Raw genomic sequence first — 15,152 nt, forward strand, 5'->3', positions numbered from 1 at the left:
AAAAGAAACTGCGTTTTCCAATTTTGGAGCAAACATATGATATTTAAAGAGTTTGGCTAGCAAATTTCTTTGAATCGATTTGTAACTGAATTCAGTTATAGATATATAAAAAAGCATAAGTTTCACCTTTCTCTCTAAGCATCATGATAAGAAGTAACGTGTTATAGTTATCAAAATTTCATCATTCCTTTCTCCAAGTACAACCACATCGAAATTTCAAACATTTTAGTATAAATTGCAAACGTAAAGTACACACCTCTAAAAGGATTTTTAGTCAATATTGCAAAAGTAAAGCACCACAAATTGTAAATTAAATGTTCTCCAAAATATAAAGAATAAAAGAAAATGATAGGATGATAAAAAGTTAATCACCTGCTTAGTGGTTTTCTTGGTAATAATGCTTAGTGGCTTCCTTGGAAATAATTTGGGTGTGTTCGTCACGAAGTTTTTGGTAGCGTTTGAGAGCTTCTAGCATTTGACAAAACATTCTGTTTTGAACAAAAAGTCTTGTTTGACACTATAAGCTTATAGCTTTTAGTTTAAACAAAACACTCCAAATCCAAATGCTACTTCATGTAGCGTTTAACATAACGTTACAAGCTACAAGCTACCCGCTACTAGCTAATTTTGCCAAACACGCAATTTGTCAAATATATGTCCTTGCTCTTTGTTTCACCTCACAAGTTAGAAGAAATTGTGTTTATCAAGGGATGTAGGCATTGTTTTCTATATGTCAAGCTAAAACCCTAAACCTAAATAACAAAGCCCTATTTTATCCCTGATCTTGTTCATTTTCATCTAGATGTGAATACCCTTGTTCAAACCCTAATGAAAATATATCAAAGAGATTGTAAAAAATCATATGTTATTTGTCATCTATTTATATGTTTTTTCTAAAACAAAGTTAACTTGTTGTGGCTTCTCCTCAACATCTGCATCTCTTCATGTTCAATTCAATGGATAAGTTCAGTTTGGGATCAAAATAAGAATTTTGCACCATATGTTCTAATTTATGCCTTTCATACCAAGAACAAAGTTGAATTAGAATTCAAAGCAAAATAAGAATATGCTTTCGTCAAACACTTTAGAACCAAGATGATTGGAGACTTAAAAAAAAACTAAAATATTCAAGGACACATAATATGAAATATTACTATTGTTGTATCTTTCTTCTTCCTTAAGAGACTGAATCGGCAGCTTTTATAAGCCATTGGGCAGTGACACCAAGAGACTAAAAAGATTTTGTGAATGAGAAAAAGAGTAGAAACAATGCAATTTAATGAAAAGGATTAAAAAAACTCAAGAGATTGCCAATCAAAACTATCACTTTTACATTATTTCTCCCATAGCATCTGCAAATTTCTCCTTCAACCAATCAAAAACTTATATGAAAAGAAAACCTAAAAAGAAACGGTTGACATGAAATTGTAGTAAACAATCAGTTAAGTAACAACAAACTAATCTTTTTATAAGATCTAACTGGGGGAATTGTAATAGACACACATGTAATTAGCATTCTATAATAGCAAATAAGTGAAGTGTGTCACTATTTTCTTTTGCTTAGCCTAAAATCTATATGGATATCATGTGATGTCTATCTGGAGAAACAGTTGTATAGCACAAGTGTTGCAGCTAGAAGAATTTTTAGGTCAGAAATAATACTTTTAACACTTGAAATTATTCCATTTTTTTAAATATTACAGTATTATTTAGAAAACACTGTATCCAAAAACCACTTAATGGAGAAAATAAAAAACATGACCATATATACACTTGCCTCTAAGTGGGTTAATGTTGGAGAAGGTATCCTTACTGTCAAGAAAATAACATTCGCTTCACATTGTGCCTGCAAGTTCATATGACAATGAATTTACATGCTTTTCCTTGTGAAAAACTGTCTTAATACAATGATTCAACTTCACCTTAGTCATTTAAGGGCATATCAGAGTTGAAGACAAATTTTACATATCTCTAGTGAAGAAAATACAAGTATTACCAAAGTATTCATGTCAAAGCAATTGTTAGTTCTTAATTCATGATTCTACCTCTAAAGTACTTGACATGTCCTAAACATCTAAAAAATCCTGAAGCACAAGCTCTCATATCAGAAAAGACTAGTAATCAAAGTTCTTCATGAGACCTTATGACTCAACTCAAGGTAACATCTAATAGTAAATAACTGTTAGTAGGAGTACCTGAGAGAGGTTCATATTTGGTGGTGACCGGTGCATAGCTGAAATCGGTTCATAAAGTACAAGAATGAACGAAAGAGAGAGTGAGGTTGTCTATAAGAAGAAATTGATGAAGGAACGTATCAATCAGATGAAGGGGAAATTGATCATAACCCTTTATCCAGGAAAAGAAAAAAGAATGCAACAATAAGAAGAAAATAGGAATCGATACCTAATTGGATGTTAGGGAAATCGATAAAGGTTGTACCCAGTATGTTCTTGAGTTCAAGGAAAAAGCAAGAATTGTTTGCTACAAACATCACAATAGAAACCACAAGGAAAACCTCCATTTATCGAATCAATTCCATGAAGCAGTTGATGGAAACACATTTACATTGAAATCGATCTCTGATATAGATCGGACAATAAAACCGATTTGCAGTTATTGAGAGAGTGGAGTCATGCTTGGATAGATGCGTGAAACAGGAGGAATCAAGAAGCTGTAATTAGTGAGTTCAGGCGGCCAAGATTTGAAGTTGAAAAAATCGGACGGATGAAATTACTAACAACGGTTATCCACTCTCCGCTGTTAGTAATACCATTAATTGCAGTGCCACAACTTCATTTATTGCGCTACGATTTTGCTATGGGTTTAGATTTTAACCTTAAGATTTGACCCACATAAAAAATTATATAAAATCAAACAGATAAATGTTTTAGATTTGTTGCATGAAATAGCATATTATATAAGTCCATCTTTAATTTTCTCGGGATTTATATGTGATTACTTTTACGTTTTTTATATTTTAACTGAAATTTATGACATCGTTGACTATGATTAGTTTCAAAATTTGCGTTTTTAAGTAATTTTTTTTTTTGTTTTCTAACTGTAATTTCTAACGGTTTGCCTGCGAAAAATACATATAATTTTTTTTTTGAAAAATATAGTTACATATATTAAAAGTTCGATAAAATCAGTTTTTTCAATCTCCTTTTATTAATAATAATAATAATAATAATAATAATAATAATAAATAAATAAATAAATAAATAAATAAAAAAACTTGAGTTTGCAATTTAATTGGTTTTTCGGTGTCCTTTGTCCTTTGCATCAGTGGGAAGTGGTAGATTGTTGGTGATCAACCTAAAATATATTAGGCCTTTCGTTAAGAACTACTAACTATAATTTTCGACAAATATAGATTTTTGTGAGTTTTTATATTTGGTCTAATTCTTGTAATATTGTACTTGATGGATCTATGTTGATAATTACTTATATACTAACACTTACATATTATAGAGAACTATACATGTTAACTAAGAATTCAAGTTGATCCCTTTTAAGCTCGAGCTCAATTTCCGTATTGAACAAGGTTAATTCGAGTTTGAATTACTCTATAAACGGTCAATGTACACGTAAAATTGACTATGTTTAATGATTTCCAACATGTAACTAAGTTGTCTAGAAGTGTGATTTGGCGAACATAATAATATTGTTAAAAAGGATTTTCCTTAACAGAAGAATTAAATATATAAAGTAATCAAAGTGTGTATATATATATATATATATATATATATATATATATATATATATATATATATATATATATATATATATATATATATATATATATATATATATATATATATATAGGAGTAGGATCAAATGAGAACACCTAAAAGGTTGAGAATGTGAGAACAGATCTGAACCATTTAAATATTTAGATCTAAGGCTATTATTAAACAGGCGATTTATGATAAATTCTAAAACTACAGGCATTAAAGTGTAACTTTTAAATTGCCAGAAGGGCATAATAGGAATTCCAAATTTACCTATTTCCTACAATTTCTCACCCTCTCTCCTCTTTCCTTTCATAATCACGTATCTTTATCTCCTTCGATCTCTCTCTAGGGTTTCAAAATAAACACCTCCCTCAATGAATTCGGTCCCTTTTCTTTCCCCTCTTCCCGTCGATCGCTCCACTGTCGTCTTACCCCAACTACTTCTATCACCTCTCGCTTCAACACCGATTATAATCGATGATATCCGTGCCACAAAATCAGCAGGTGATTGATTTCTCTCGATTTATACAGACGAACCACAAAACCGACTAATAGCTCCCTTGATCAATATCTCGCTCTCGTTCTAGATCCATCAATGGCGCTCAATCTTCGTCAAAGATAGACAGGTGATTGATTTCTATCCCCCCGTATGTCTATTGCCCAATTTTCATGTATCTCAAGCTTCGATCGGATATGAAATTAAGCCTGAGTGTCTATCATGATTAATATAAACATAATCTGGATCTTGAATAAATTTATATATATGTATGCTATGGATTTATGATCTAATTATCGAAACACCGTCCATTTTAAATCCGAATCTGAAAATCAATGTTTATTGAGGTATTACATCGGATGGGCACTGATAGCGAATCATATGAAATAAAATTGATACGCCTTCTCATAAGAAATCGAACGGTTTTCTATATTGTGTTCCTTAATTTGAAGCTACAGCACCATCTCATCCGATTTCATGCGTTTGTACGATCCGATTTCATGCTTTTGTACGAGATATTGTAGGTTTTTTCTATAATTAGTGAGTTTTGATTCGTATACTGAAGTATATGTATGTGTATGAGTAACTTGGATGCTTACACTTGAGTAGAAATAGAAATGTTTTCGGATCGCATAACCTGAATATTTAAAAATAAATGTAGTTATTTGATATGGAGTTTCAAAGTTTTCATACCATACCATTGTAGTTGTTTTTTTCCTTGCAAACAAAGCAAAACATGATCTAATTTTGTATATACTTTCAGAGTGCATAGCTCGGATGCTAAATCTGAATCAGCCTATAAACGCAAGTGGAACAGCAAACGAGGAAGTTTACAAGATACTGATTTATGACAAGTTCTATCAAGACATTTTGTCCCCTCTAATCCATGTGAAGGATCTCCGCAAGCATTGTGTGACCCTCTACTTCCTTATTGATAAAAACCGCAAACACCTTTAGTGGGGGTGTTTTTGTTGCACCTCGAAGACAGGAGAAAAAGAAAGGAGTGTGAGAGGAAATGGAATAATGAAAAATTGTATTTATCTGTGAATACCAGTGCATTCATGTGTGAATAGCAGTGTATTCATTTGTGAATAACAATGAATGAATGTATTTATTTATGATTAGAGATATTCATTTATTCAATTCTGAATAACAAGATACTTATTTGTTAATAACAGTGTATTTATTTGTGAATAACAATGTAAGCATGTGTTAATGAGTATATTTATTTATGATTAGAGGTATTCTTTTTATGGAGAAATGATAATTTTTACACTCTTTTTATTTTCAATTGATTAAAAAAAGAAATTGAATTACTTGTAAATTGATGTGTATTTATTTGTGATTGGAGTAGTATTAAGTTTTTTGAAAAAAAAATCATCTATGAATACAAATGTACTAATTTGGTATTCGATATCTATTCATTTTTTTAGCACAAAAAAAAGGTAAAATAGGAGAATTTTTTTTTTTTTCAGTTTTAAAATAAATTTTGATAAAAATGTTTTTTATATTCCATTAATAAGAAAAATAAAAAATTGAATATTTATTTCTTTTTTGGTAACTAATCCTAAATTTAAGGGAATTTGATTGAATTTTATTTTATTTTAATTTAATTAAAATATACAATTACTAGTATACCCTTATATATTGATTGGTCTATAATTGTTCTCGCATTCTCAACCTTTTAGGTGTTCTCATTTGATCCTCTCCCTATATATATATATATATATATATATATATATATATATATATATATATATATATATATATATATATATATATATATATATATATATATATATATATATATATATATATATATATATATATATATATATGGGAAAAGTGAATATACCCTTAACGGTATATAAGCTTAGGTACCCAAACTCACCATACTACATCGTTTTGTATCATATATATACATTGTAATTATCTAATGTTCTTATGATTCAACTTCTAACTTGATTTCATTCAAAGATTTTTATAAATTTCACATTTATTTTCCTCTTACATAATTTTCATTTTCAACTATAATATATATAGCCTAATTGATGTTCGTCAAAAAGATGTGATGTAAGAGGAAGATAATAATGAAATCTTGAAAATCTTGAAAGTAAATTAAGTTAACGATTGAACTTGAAGAACATTATAATAAATATATCAAACAAAATGACGTATTATGGTGAGTTTGGGTACCTAAGATTATATACCCTTTATGGTATATTCACTTTTCCATATATATATATATATATATATATATATATATATATATATACATATATATATATATATATATATATATATATATACTAGTTTATAACCCGTGGGCATCACGGAAAACTAAAAATAATTTTAATTAAATTCTAAGGTGATTATTGAGCAATGATAAAAAAAAAATTAATAATTTAATAAATTAGGCAATAGATATTACAAACTAGGTTATAACCCGTGGAAACCACGGTTGTTATTTTTATAATCATTATATAATCAAAAAATAAAATAAAATATCAAAAAAAAAATAATGTGTATTTTTAATTGTAAGAAAACATGAAATAATATGAAGTTTTATAAATTACAACAATGTATTTTCAAAGTATATTGGTATAAGTTGTAAAACTGTTTTAGTTTAAAAAAAAAAAGGGGGGGGGGGGGGGGGGGGGGGGGGGGGACAACAATATACATGGCATTGTTGTTATTAGCCAAAATAAGTATACTTTTATTGAAACAATGAAAGGGGTAAATTTGTCATTTACTTTCTATGTGTATAAAAAAGTAGTTTCAGAAAAAAGTAGTTTCATGGGCAAAACAGAAAGAGCATTATAGTTTCATAGGCAAAACAAAAAATAGTCTTATAGTTTCATGAACAAACCAAAAATAACATTGTACTTTCTAAGGTTAAGATGTTATTTGTAAACTGAAAGTACAATTATGAGATTGTACTTAAAAGTACAATGCTTTAATAAGAATAATGAGTAACTAAGGCATTAGCACTTGTTACTTTGACAAATACATAAGTATGCAAATAATCAAGCAAATGGGAAAAGAAGTAAATATATATATATATATATATATATATATATATATATATATATATATATATATATATACTAGTTTATAACCCGTGGGCATCACGGAAAACTAAAAATAATTTTAATTAAATTATAAGGTAATTATTGAGCAATGATAAAAAAAAAAAAAAAAATTTAATAAATTAGGCAATAGATATTACAAATAAATTTTTTGTTGATGTGTTTGATATGTGTAAAATGGAGGAATGAATTATAGGAAATTTAATTAATGAGGAAAAACCTTAGAATAATAAGTGACAAATAATTAATGTAAAGCTCTGATTGATTGACACGTATCAAATGTGCTACTCTTTTATTAGGTAGGGATATATATATATATATATATATATATATATATATATATATATATATATATATATATATATATATATATATATAGGGTTAGGTTCATTTGAGACCACCTATATTTTGTGAGACCGTGAGACGCATTTTTTTATTATTATTTTTTATTATTTTTTTTAGTTAATTCATGTTCCGAAAATAATATTTAAAAAAAAAAATTTTGATTTTTCCATTTATTTTGCATTTTAAAATTATTTTTAGAATATGTACAGTGTAATATTGTATTTAGAATATTTCACGTATTTTTTCAAAAAAAAAAATAGAATTTTTTTTATTTTTTTTTAATTTTTTTTAGTTAATTCAAGTTCCGAAAATAATATTTAAAAAAAGAATTTTTAGATTTTTCCATTTATTTTTCATTTTAAAATTATTTTTTAGAATATGTCAGTGTAATATTCTATTTAGAATATTTCACCTATTTTTCAAAAAAAAAAAACAGAATTTTTGTTTTATTTTTATTTTTTTTATATTTTTTTAGTTAATTCAAGTTCCAAAAATAATATTTAAAAAAAGAATTTTTGAATTTTTCTATTTATTTTGTATTTTAAAATTATTTTTAGATTTGGTCTCATGGTCTCACAAAATTAGAATGATCTCAAATGAACCTAAACCTATATATATATATATATATATATATATATATATATATATATATATATATATATATATATATATATATATATATATATATATATATATATATTCAAAATGAATTTAAGCCAAACAACTTTTTCTTATACGAATAAAAAAGAGTAGGGTTGATAAGACACTACTTTTATATCAATTCTAAGACATATACACAAGATAATTGATGTATAAACATGATATTTTTAAAATTAATGAAAATGTTAATGAATAATTTTGAAGGTTGGAAGTGCTTTTGTCTCATTTTGCAACCAAACTCTCATGGACGGTGTATGTGGTGGCTATGCAAATCCAATGGACATGGAAGATAAAGTTTTAAGCACATACCTTCCTCTCCCTCCACAAACCCAATCCCATTTCCCAATCACAAGTTCATCAAAAACATGAAATTCAACTAAAATTCGACCAACCATCCAACCCCAAATGGCATCAATCATCGTTCCTGCTTCTTCTATTCTTTGCTCCGACAATTTCAGCACCAACAAGACATCCTCCCGCCATGGCAACACCCATCAAGTCAGACCCTCATTACAACCTTCTTCTGTAATCGGCAAAGAAGTGTCGGTTCGATCTTCAACATCAAAATTTTCGAATCCATTGGTTCGCAATTGTAGTAGAAGATCGAGAGGGAGTAGTTTCAGATGTTCGGCAGTTGATTCACCTGTTCTTCCTTCAGCTCTCCTCTTTGATTGCGACGGCGTGCTCGTTGATACCGAGAAGGACGGCCATCGCGTCTCCTTCAACGACACATTCGCGGAAGTATGTATGATTCTGTCTCATAATTACATTGCTCGGATACATTTTGACTTTTGGGGTCAACTTCTTTCTTTTCTGATTCGAAATCGGTGAGAATTTGGTTGAAAGTGCGAGTATAGTATCCACACGAATTTGGTTGAAAATTGTTCTGTTAGTAGCATATGATATATATAATACATTTTCAGCAACACTTTCTCAATAATTCAATCCGGATTTAGGCTGTGAATTAGTCTGGTTTTGACTTGTAAAAGTCAAAATGTGATTATTATTATTATTTTTTTTATATATGAAGTATTGTTGAAGAATTTGACTAGATGTTTAATTTTATTTCACAGAAAGAATTGGGTGTAACATGGGATGTAGATTTGTATGGTGAATTGCTTAAAATCGGTGGTGGAAAAGAAAGGTAACACCATGTTTTCACTCCTTAAATCCCGCATTTGTTACAAGTATTGGACAAGAAGTAACTTCAGTCTGTCAGTCCATAAGACAAAAGTTGCAATTTTGTCTTGATAATTTAAAAAGGTGGGACAGGAATTCACTCTCTATTCTAGTCAATGCAAAACACGTAATTACCCTCTTTGTCCAACATGAGATTAATATATTAACATCTTTCTGCAATGTAATGAAAGAATGACTGCATACTTCAACCAAACGACATGGCCAGAGAAGGCGCCAAAAGGGGAACAAGAAAGGAAAGAGTTTATAGCGTCACTTCACAAACGAAAAACCGAGCTGTTTATGGTCCTTATCGAGAAGAAGTTGTTGCCACTTCGTCCTGGAGTCGCAAAGTAAGCAGCTTTTGTTTCAAACAATTCATTTGGTTGTTGGTATGTTTTCTAAATTCTAATTAAACTACAAACTACCGGTAACAGGTTGATTGATCAGGCTTTTGCCAAAGATGTCAAAGTTGCTGTTTGCAGCACTTCTAATGAAAAGGCGGTATGTCACTCATATATAATCAATCGTATATGTGTGTCATCAAATTCTTTATTGGTTTATTTGTAAAAAATAGTGTTTTGAATGAGACTCCAGGTGTCCGCTATTGTCTCGTTTCTTTTGGGACCTGAGCGAGCTGCAAAGATCCAAATTTTTGCCGGAGATGTGGTTCCTCGTAAAAAACCCGATCCGGTAGAATTCTCCTCATTTGTCATATTCATTTGCTACAAAATTACCTCAAAATTTTCCTGGATTCTACTTGGTGTGTGCGTGTGTGTATTCACAAGGATTATACTTGATACTTTTCCGCAGGCGATCTACAACTTAGCAGCCACCACTCTAGGAGTTGAACCATCAAGGTTGGTATTTTCATGTAATACATTAAAGGGTATTGTAGACATTTAACGACAAATTAGATAATAGAGAAAAGAGTAGCAATGGCCAATGGCACTAAATAAAATGTGTTGGAAAATAGGAGTGTGATTTTTTTTGTTGGTGTTTGCACTTTGCAGATGTGTTGTTGTAGAAGACAGTGGAATAGGCCTTGCAGCTGCAAAAGCTGCTGGAATGACATGTATTGTCACCAAGAGTGGGTAATATGTTCTCTCTTTTCCACAAGTCGGACTCTCTCTCTATATATACATAGTAAGATTCTGAAAAACATTTTTTTTTCTTTTAATTGTTGCACAGTTATACAGCAGATGAGGACTTTGCAAATGCAGATGCGGTTTTTGATTGTATCGGAGACCCACCAGAAGAAAGATTTGATTTTGAATTCTGCACAACCCTTCTTCAAAAACAGTACGTCTAAGAAGGATATGCCTGCCACCCATCGCACAACCAATTGACAATTCATGTATTTTACAAAGGGAATAAAATGTATTCATCTTATCTTGTCAAAACAAGACTTTGAGAATTAAAATTCACAAAACCAAATTTCCATAGAAGCAAAGGCAAGAAGAGATAAGAGCTATAATCTGAAAATGGAAAGACAAAGATACAAATATATGTATATCCCCAACCCCATGCTAAAACAGTAGTAGGTTCATTCATCATCGTATCAAGAAGAGATATGCAAAGATCCAGTAGTCTGAGAGCTAACTAAGGTTTTCGAAAAACAACCATTTTTTATACATCACACTCCCAACAAACAATGAAAACATGTCACATCGTGCTGTGTGTGTAAACGTACAACTCATCATCCACATCCATATAAATCTTCTTACGCAACAACATCATCGCCATTAGCAGCACTAAGCACGGGAATCAGCCATCCCCTAACCAAAGCATGCTCATAGTAGGCCTTGAACTTGGCATCAGCATTGGGAATATCAAGCGCCAGATCATCCAACCCATCTTTCATCCTCCCAAACCCTTTGGTCATCTGGTTAGTAGTAATCAGCCCTTCACTATAACACTCCTGCAACAAATCCAACATCCTGTCATTCTTCTTCTCCATCGCCATCACCAAAGCCTTCTTCACCACCTCATGGTTAAAAAACGGCATCCCAAGGTCACGAATACACTGACACGCTTCCCCAACAACACCCCCACTCTCATACTCCTCCAGCAATTTTACAATCTTGTCCTTTGCATCCTCCACCGCCCACCCCGTCCCTCCCCCCCAACACCTCAGCAACCGCTCCCCAGCATGCCGCGCCCCTATCAACGACTGCGCCACGTGGACCGTTTCACTCCCGCTCCCATTCGGTGCCAACCTGGCACCAATCTCCTCCAGGTTCAGTGGGGCCAACACATCATCAATCACAGCTCGCGCGAGAAACAGCGCCAGCTCGTTTGAAGCATCCAGGATGTCTAGAGCCGTGTCTTCAGCGGATTCTAAAAGAAGGACAAAACCATCAACGATGTCTTGAGTTGAAAATATTTCTATGTGAAGAGCTGAAAGCAAAACAGAAGCCATTTCCTTCTCGCGATTCTTCCTATCCATAGCTAAAGTTATCAACTTCTTCAAAAAGACCGGATTATATTCGGGTAAACCCAAATCTTCAAGACTCCTGATAAGTTCCGGAATGTCGTCTGAGAGAAAATACTCGTGTATTATCGTAACGATTTCTTCCTTGTAACGTCTCAGTTTCACAATGTCATCACGCTCCGTCATCGCCACGTCACTCGAGTTCACAAACGATGCATCGAGCCAGCTGTCGGCAACCGCACGGTCAACCAGCGAGTCAAACAACGATTTTGCAGACGGGATGTCGAGCGCCAGGTCATCGAGGCTCTCGCGTAAACGCGCAAAACCTTTGACCATCTGACTGGAACTTATCAGGCCCTCCTCCGATGCCTCCTTTAACAGCTTCAAAATGAGCTGATCTGCTGCGCGCATCTCCATGGCTAAAACCAACGCACGTTTCACAACTTCATGATGAAAGAAAGCGACACCCAGCTGTCGAATGCACCTACAAGCTTCATCAGTGTCGCCATTTTCTGCATATTCTTTTAAAAGATCAGAAATTCTTTTTTTGACTTCTTCAACAGTTACGTGGGTGCTACCACCCCACCTACGTTCGACCAACTCAGCATGATGTGGGGCCGAGAGGTAGCTCTTTTCAGCTGTTTGAAGAACTTGAAACCCTTTTGATGACTCGGGTAATGACTTTTTTGCCCTTGTGACAAATGCTGGAGGGAGGATGTCATCGACTACAGCACGGGCGATGAATAAAGCAAGGATTTCAACTGCATCGAGTATGTCAACTGCCAGGTCATCAGCAGATTCAAGAAGCATGAAAAAACCTTGCTTGATTTGTGTGGAGCTGATGACGTCTGAATAAAGAGCTGAAAGAAGAACAGAAGTCATTTCTTTCTCTTTGTCGTGTCTGTCCATGGCCATGGATACGAGTCGTTTGATGAAGTAGGAATGGTATTCAGATGACCCGAGTTCCCTGAGTTCAGAAGCTGCTAGATCCACATCACCAGTGGTGAAGTATTCGTTAATGATGGATGCTACCTTCTTCTTGTATTCGTCTAAAGGATCAGAGACAGAAGATCCAACAAGTTGGTATGGCTCCTACAATGAATGAAAAGCTAAGAATATGAATGTGATACAAGAAACAAAAAAGGATTGAAAAATCATAGTAATATGGTCATAATTAGCTACCTCGCCACTATCGTAATTAGGGTCGTTGCGATCGATATGAGCATCGCCATCAGTGTCAAGTAGTTTCCCCCATGTACCCTTGCCACCACCACCATCTGTTTGTAGAGTTAATCAGCAAAAGAGAAGACAAACATATACAACTACAACAAGCGAAAGAAAGAGAAAGCAGGACCATTTTACACACAAGAATTGGCTATAATTTATAAATCATGATTCGATACTAGAAACAGGACACCAAGATTTGCTCAATATGAAAGTATACAAAAGTTGAACTGTAGCCTTGAAACAAAAACACAAAATATACATGAAGCTGAATCATATCATGTTTGGGTACAAATTTTCAAGGCACCATTGTAACAAATGGAAACAAGTAACTGCCTATTTCACTCATCCATATACCATTATCGCTTATTATCATCTTCTGGTTTTACCACTCAGATCTTAAAATTAAAACAAACATCTACCAACCTATCGCAGATCTTATTGGACAAATTTCCAGAGGAAAAATCAATTTTATCAACCAAAACATGATAGTACATCGACAAAGGATGCGGATATGGTAAAAAAAATAATTCACAGTGCAGCGCCTAATGTTGCAACTATATGAGTTATCTACTCAAAAAGACGAGACAAGCCAGAGGAGTTAAAGCGAAATAGTGACACTTACTAACGATGCAATCGACCATCAATATTAACTTTATAGTTAGGCAAAATAGCAATCCTAAAAAAATTACTCCAACTAGAAACAAAATATAGCACGCACCTTTCTTAACCCTAACGAACTTTCCCGAATGCGAGCGACGCACATGCCTGACAGCAATTCCAACGTTTGGCGCCCTTTCCCCAGCCGGAGCTTTAATCTGATGTTCAGACATCAACCACGACGGCGATTTCGGCGACGATGACAAAATCTCCGTGTTCTGAGTTGCTGTTTTCAACACTTCCCTCTGTTCATCAGTCAAAAACCCCTCACGTGGCGACGCCATTCCCAGTCGCAAATCCTACAAAAAATTCCCAATCTAAGTATCAACCAGCGAATCACGCAACTGAAACAATAAACGTTATCAAATCAAATCGATTGATTACAAAATAGATCCATCAACTGACTCTCTTCACTTACAGAGAAGATAGATTCGATTCCACAGCAAATGCGATAGACCTCTCGCACAGATTTCTCTTGTTCCACTGCTCTTGGCCCGGATCTCGAGCCAAGACAGGAGATACTATATCGATGATTATTCAATAAACAGTAATAAAATCAGTTCCAGGTCGATTTGCAGACAGGAAATGGTGATTCGTAATATGAAACCCTAGATCAGTGTTAATTGTGAGTAATAAACACACAGTCTCACACATACACTGTGTGTATTATGAGAGAGAAAAGATAACGAATTAGAAATGGATGAGAACGGAGACTAGGTTTTTTTATAGGGAGGATACGGTTACGTGGACACGTCACCGTCTATTAGCGAGGTTACACGTGGCGATTTTGCGCTAATGTGAGTTGTACCGTACACCCTCATTGGTCTGCGCATTTGCCCTTCTTTAGTTCAGATTCAACCAATCTAGGGTTTTCGTTTTCCGGTGAAAAGACAGCCATGCCCTCGTATTTAGGGCTTTGTGAACGACAGGAAGGGTTTATTTTGTATATTTTTTAGATCAAATTATTACATGTGAAGAGCGGATATTTAGTTGATCTCTATTTCAATATACGTGTTAACTAAAATCTTTAGACGGAATGTGTTATTAGGATTTGGTAATCAAAATAGAAGTCATTTTTTTATCATTTTCATTTTAACATCATATTATAACATGTAATAACATTATAAACACGACACCCACTTTATGTTATAACATGTAATAACATGGGAAACCGTTACTCACACCCAATGGTTTAATTGATTATACATTTATAAACGTGTAACTATCTTTTGCCCTCATGCAAAGTAATGATTTCTTTTCTAGTTTATATTATAGATAATCCAAGTTAATTCTAAAAATATATGGAATTCAATATTAAATCATGTGATATTAGA

At 32.8% G+C, this 15,152-nt stretch overlaps 2 protein-coding genes across 2 annotated transcripts; one reads left to right on the forward strand and one right to left on the reverse strand.

The window, feature by feature from the left end:
- The first annotated feature begins 8,594 nt into the window (after nt 1-8,594).
- On the forward strand, nt 8,595-10,937 carry LOC145048865 (Haloacid dehalogenase-like hydrolase (HAD) superfamily protein). Its single transcript, XM_078997491.1, has 8 exons — nt 8,595-9,065; nt 9,398-9,468; nt 9,695-9,853; nt 9,938-10,004; nt 10,098-10,193; nt 10,314-10,360; nt 10,514-10,594; nt 10,692-10,937. Exons 1-8 carry the CDS (start codon nt 8,730-8,732, stop codon nt 10,810-10,812), a joined length of 978 nt encoding a protein of 325 aa, XP_078853617.1. The 5' UTR covers nt 8,595-8,729; the 3' UTR covers nt 10,813-10,937.
- Nucleotides 10,938-11,027: 90 nt separating this feature from the next.
- On the reverse strand, nt 11,028-14,518 carry LOC145048864 (MA3 DOMAIN-CONTAINING TRANSLATION REGULATORY FACTOR 1-like). Its single transcript, XM_078997490.1, has 4 exons — nt 14,237-14,518; nt 13,880-14,117; nt 13,117-13,211; nt 11,028-13,026 (listed from the first exon to the last, which is right to left on the reverse strand). The coding sequence occupies exons 2-4, from the start codon at nt 14,100-14,102 to the stop codon at nt 11,224-11,226; spliced, it is 2,121 nt and encodes a 706-aa protein (XP_078853616.1). The 5' UTR covers nt 14,103-14,117; nt 14,237-14,518; the 3' UTR covers nt 11,028-11,223.
- Nucleotides 14,519-15,152: the final 634 nt, after the last annotated feature.

Source organism: Lactuca saligna, chromosome 5 (genome assembly GCF_052625555.1).
Source record: "Lactuca saligna cultivar CGN05327 chromosome 5, ASM5262555v1, whole genome shotgun sequence".
Lineage (NCBI taxonomy): Eukaryota > Viridiplantae > Streptophyta > Magnoliopsida > Asterales > Asteraceae > Lactuca > Lactuca saligna.

Excerpts from the sequence above, each read along its gene's own strand:
- LOC145048865 (XM_078997491.1), top strand. The coding sequence starts at position 8,730 with ATGGCATCAATCATCGTTCCTGCTTCTTCTATTCTTTGCTCCGACAAT. Across the intron at positions 10,194-10,313 it reads CTCGTAAAAAACCCGATCCG|GCGATCTACAACTTAGCAGC; the intron begins GTAGAATTCTCC and ends ACTTTTCCGCAG. Across the intron at positions 10,361-10,513 it reads CTAGGAGTTGAACCATCAAG|ATGTGTTGTTGTAGAAGACA; the intron begins GTTGGTATTTTC and ends TGCACTTTGCAG.
- LOC145048864 (XM_078997490.1), bottom strand. The coding sequence starts at position 14,102 with ATGGCGTCGCCACGTGAGGGGTTTTTGACTGATGAACAGAGGGAAGTG. Across the intron at positions 13,212-13,879 it reads GTTCGTTAGGGTTAAGAAAG|ATGGTGGTGGTGGCAAGGGT; the intron begins GTGCGTGCTATA and ends CTCTACAAACAG. Across the intron at positions 13,027-13,116 it reads CTAATTACGATAGTGGCGAG|GAGCCATACCAACTTGTTGG; the intron begins GTAGCTAATTAT and ends CATTCATTGTAG.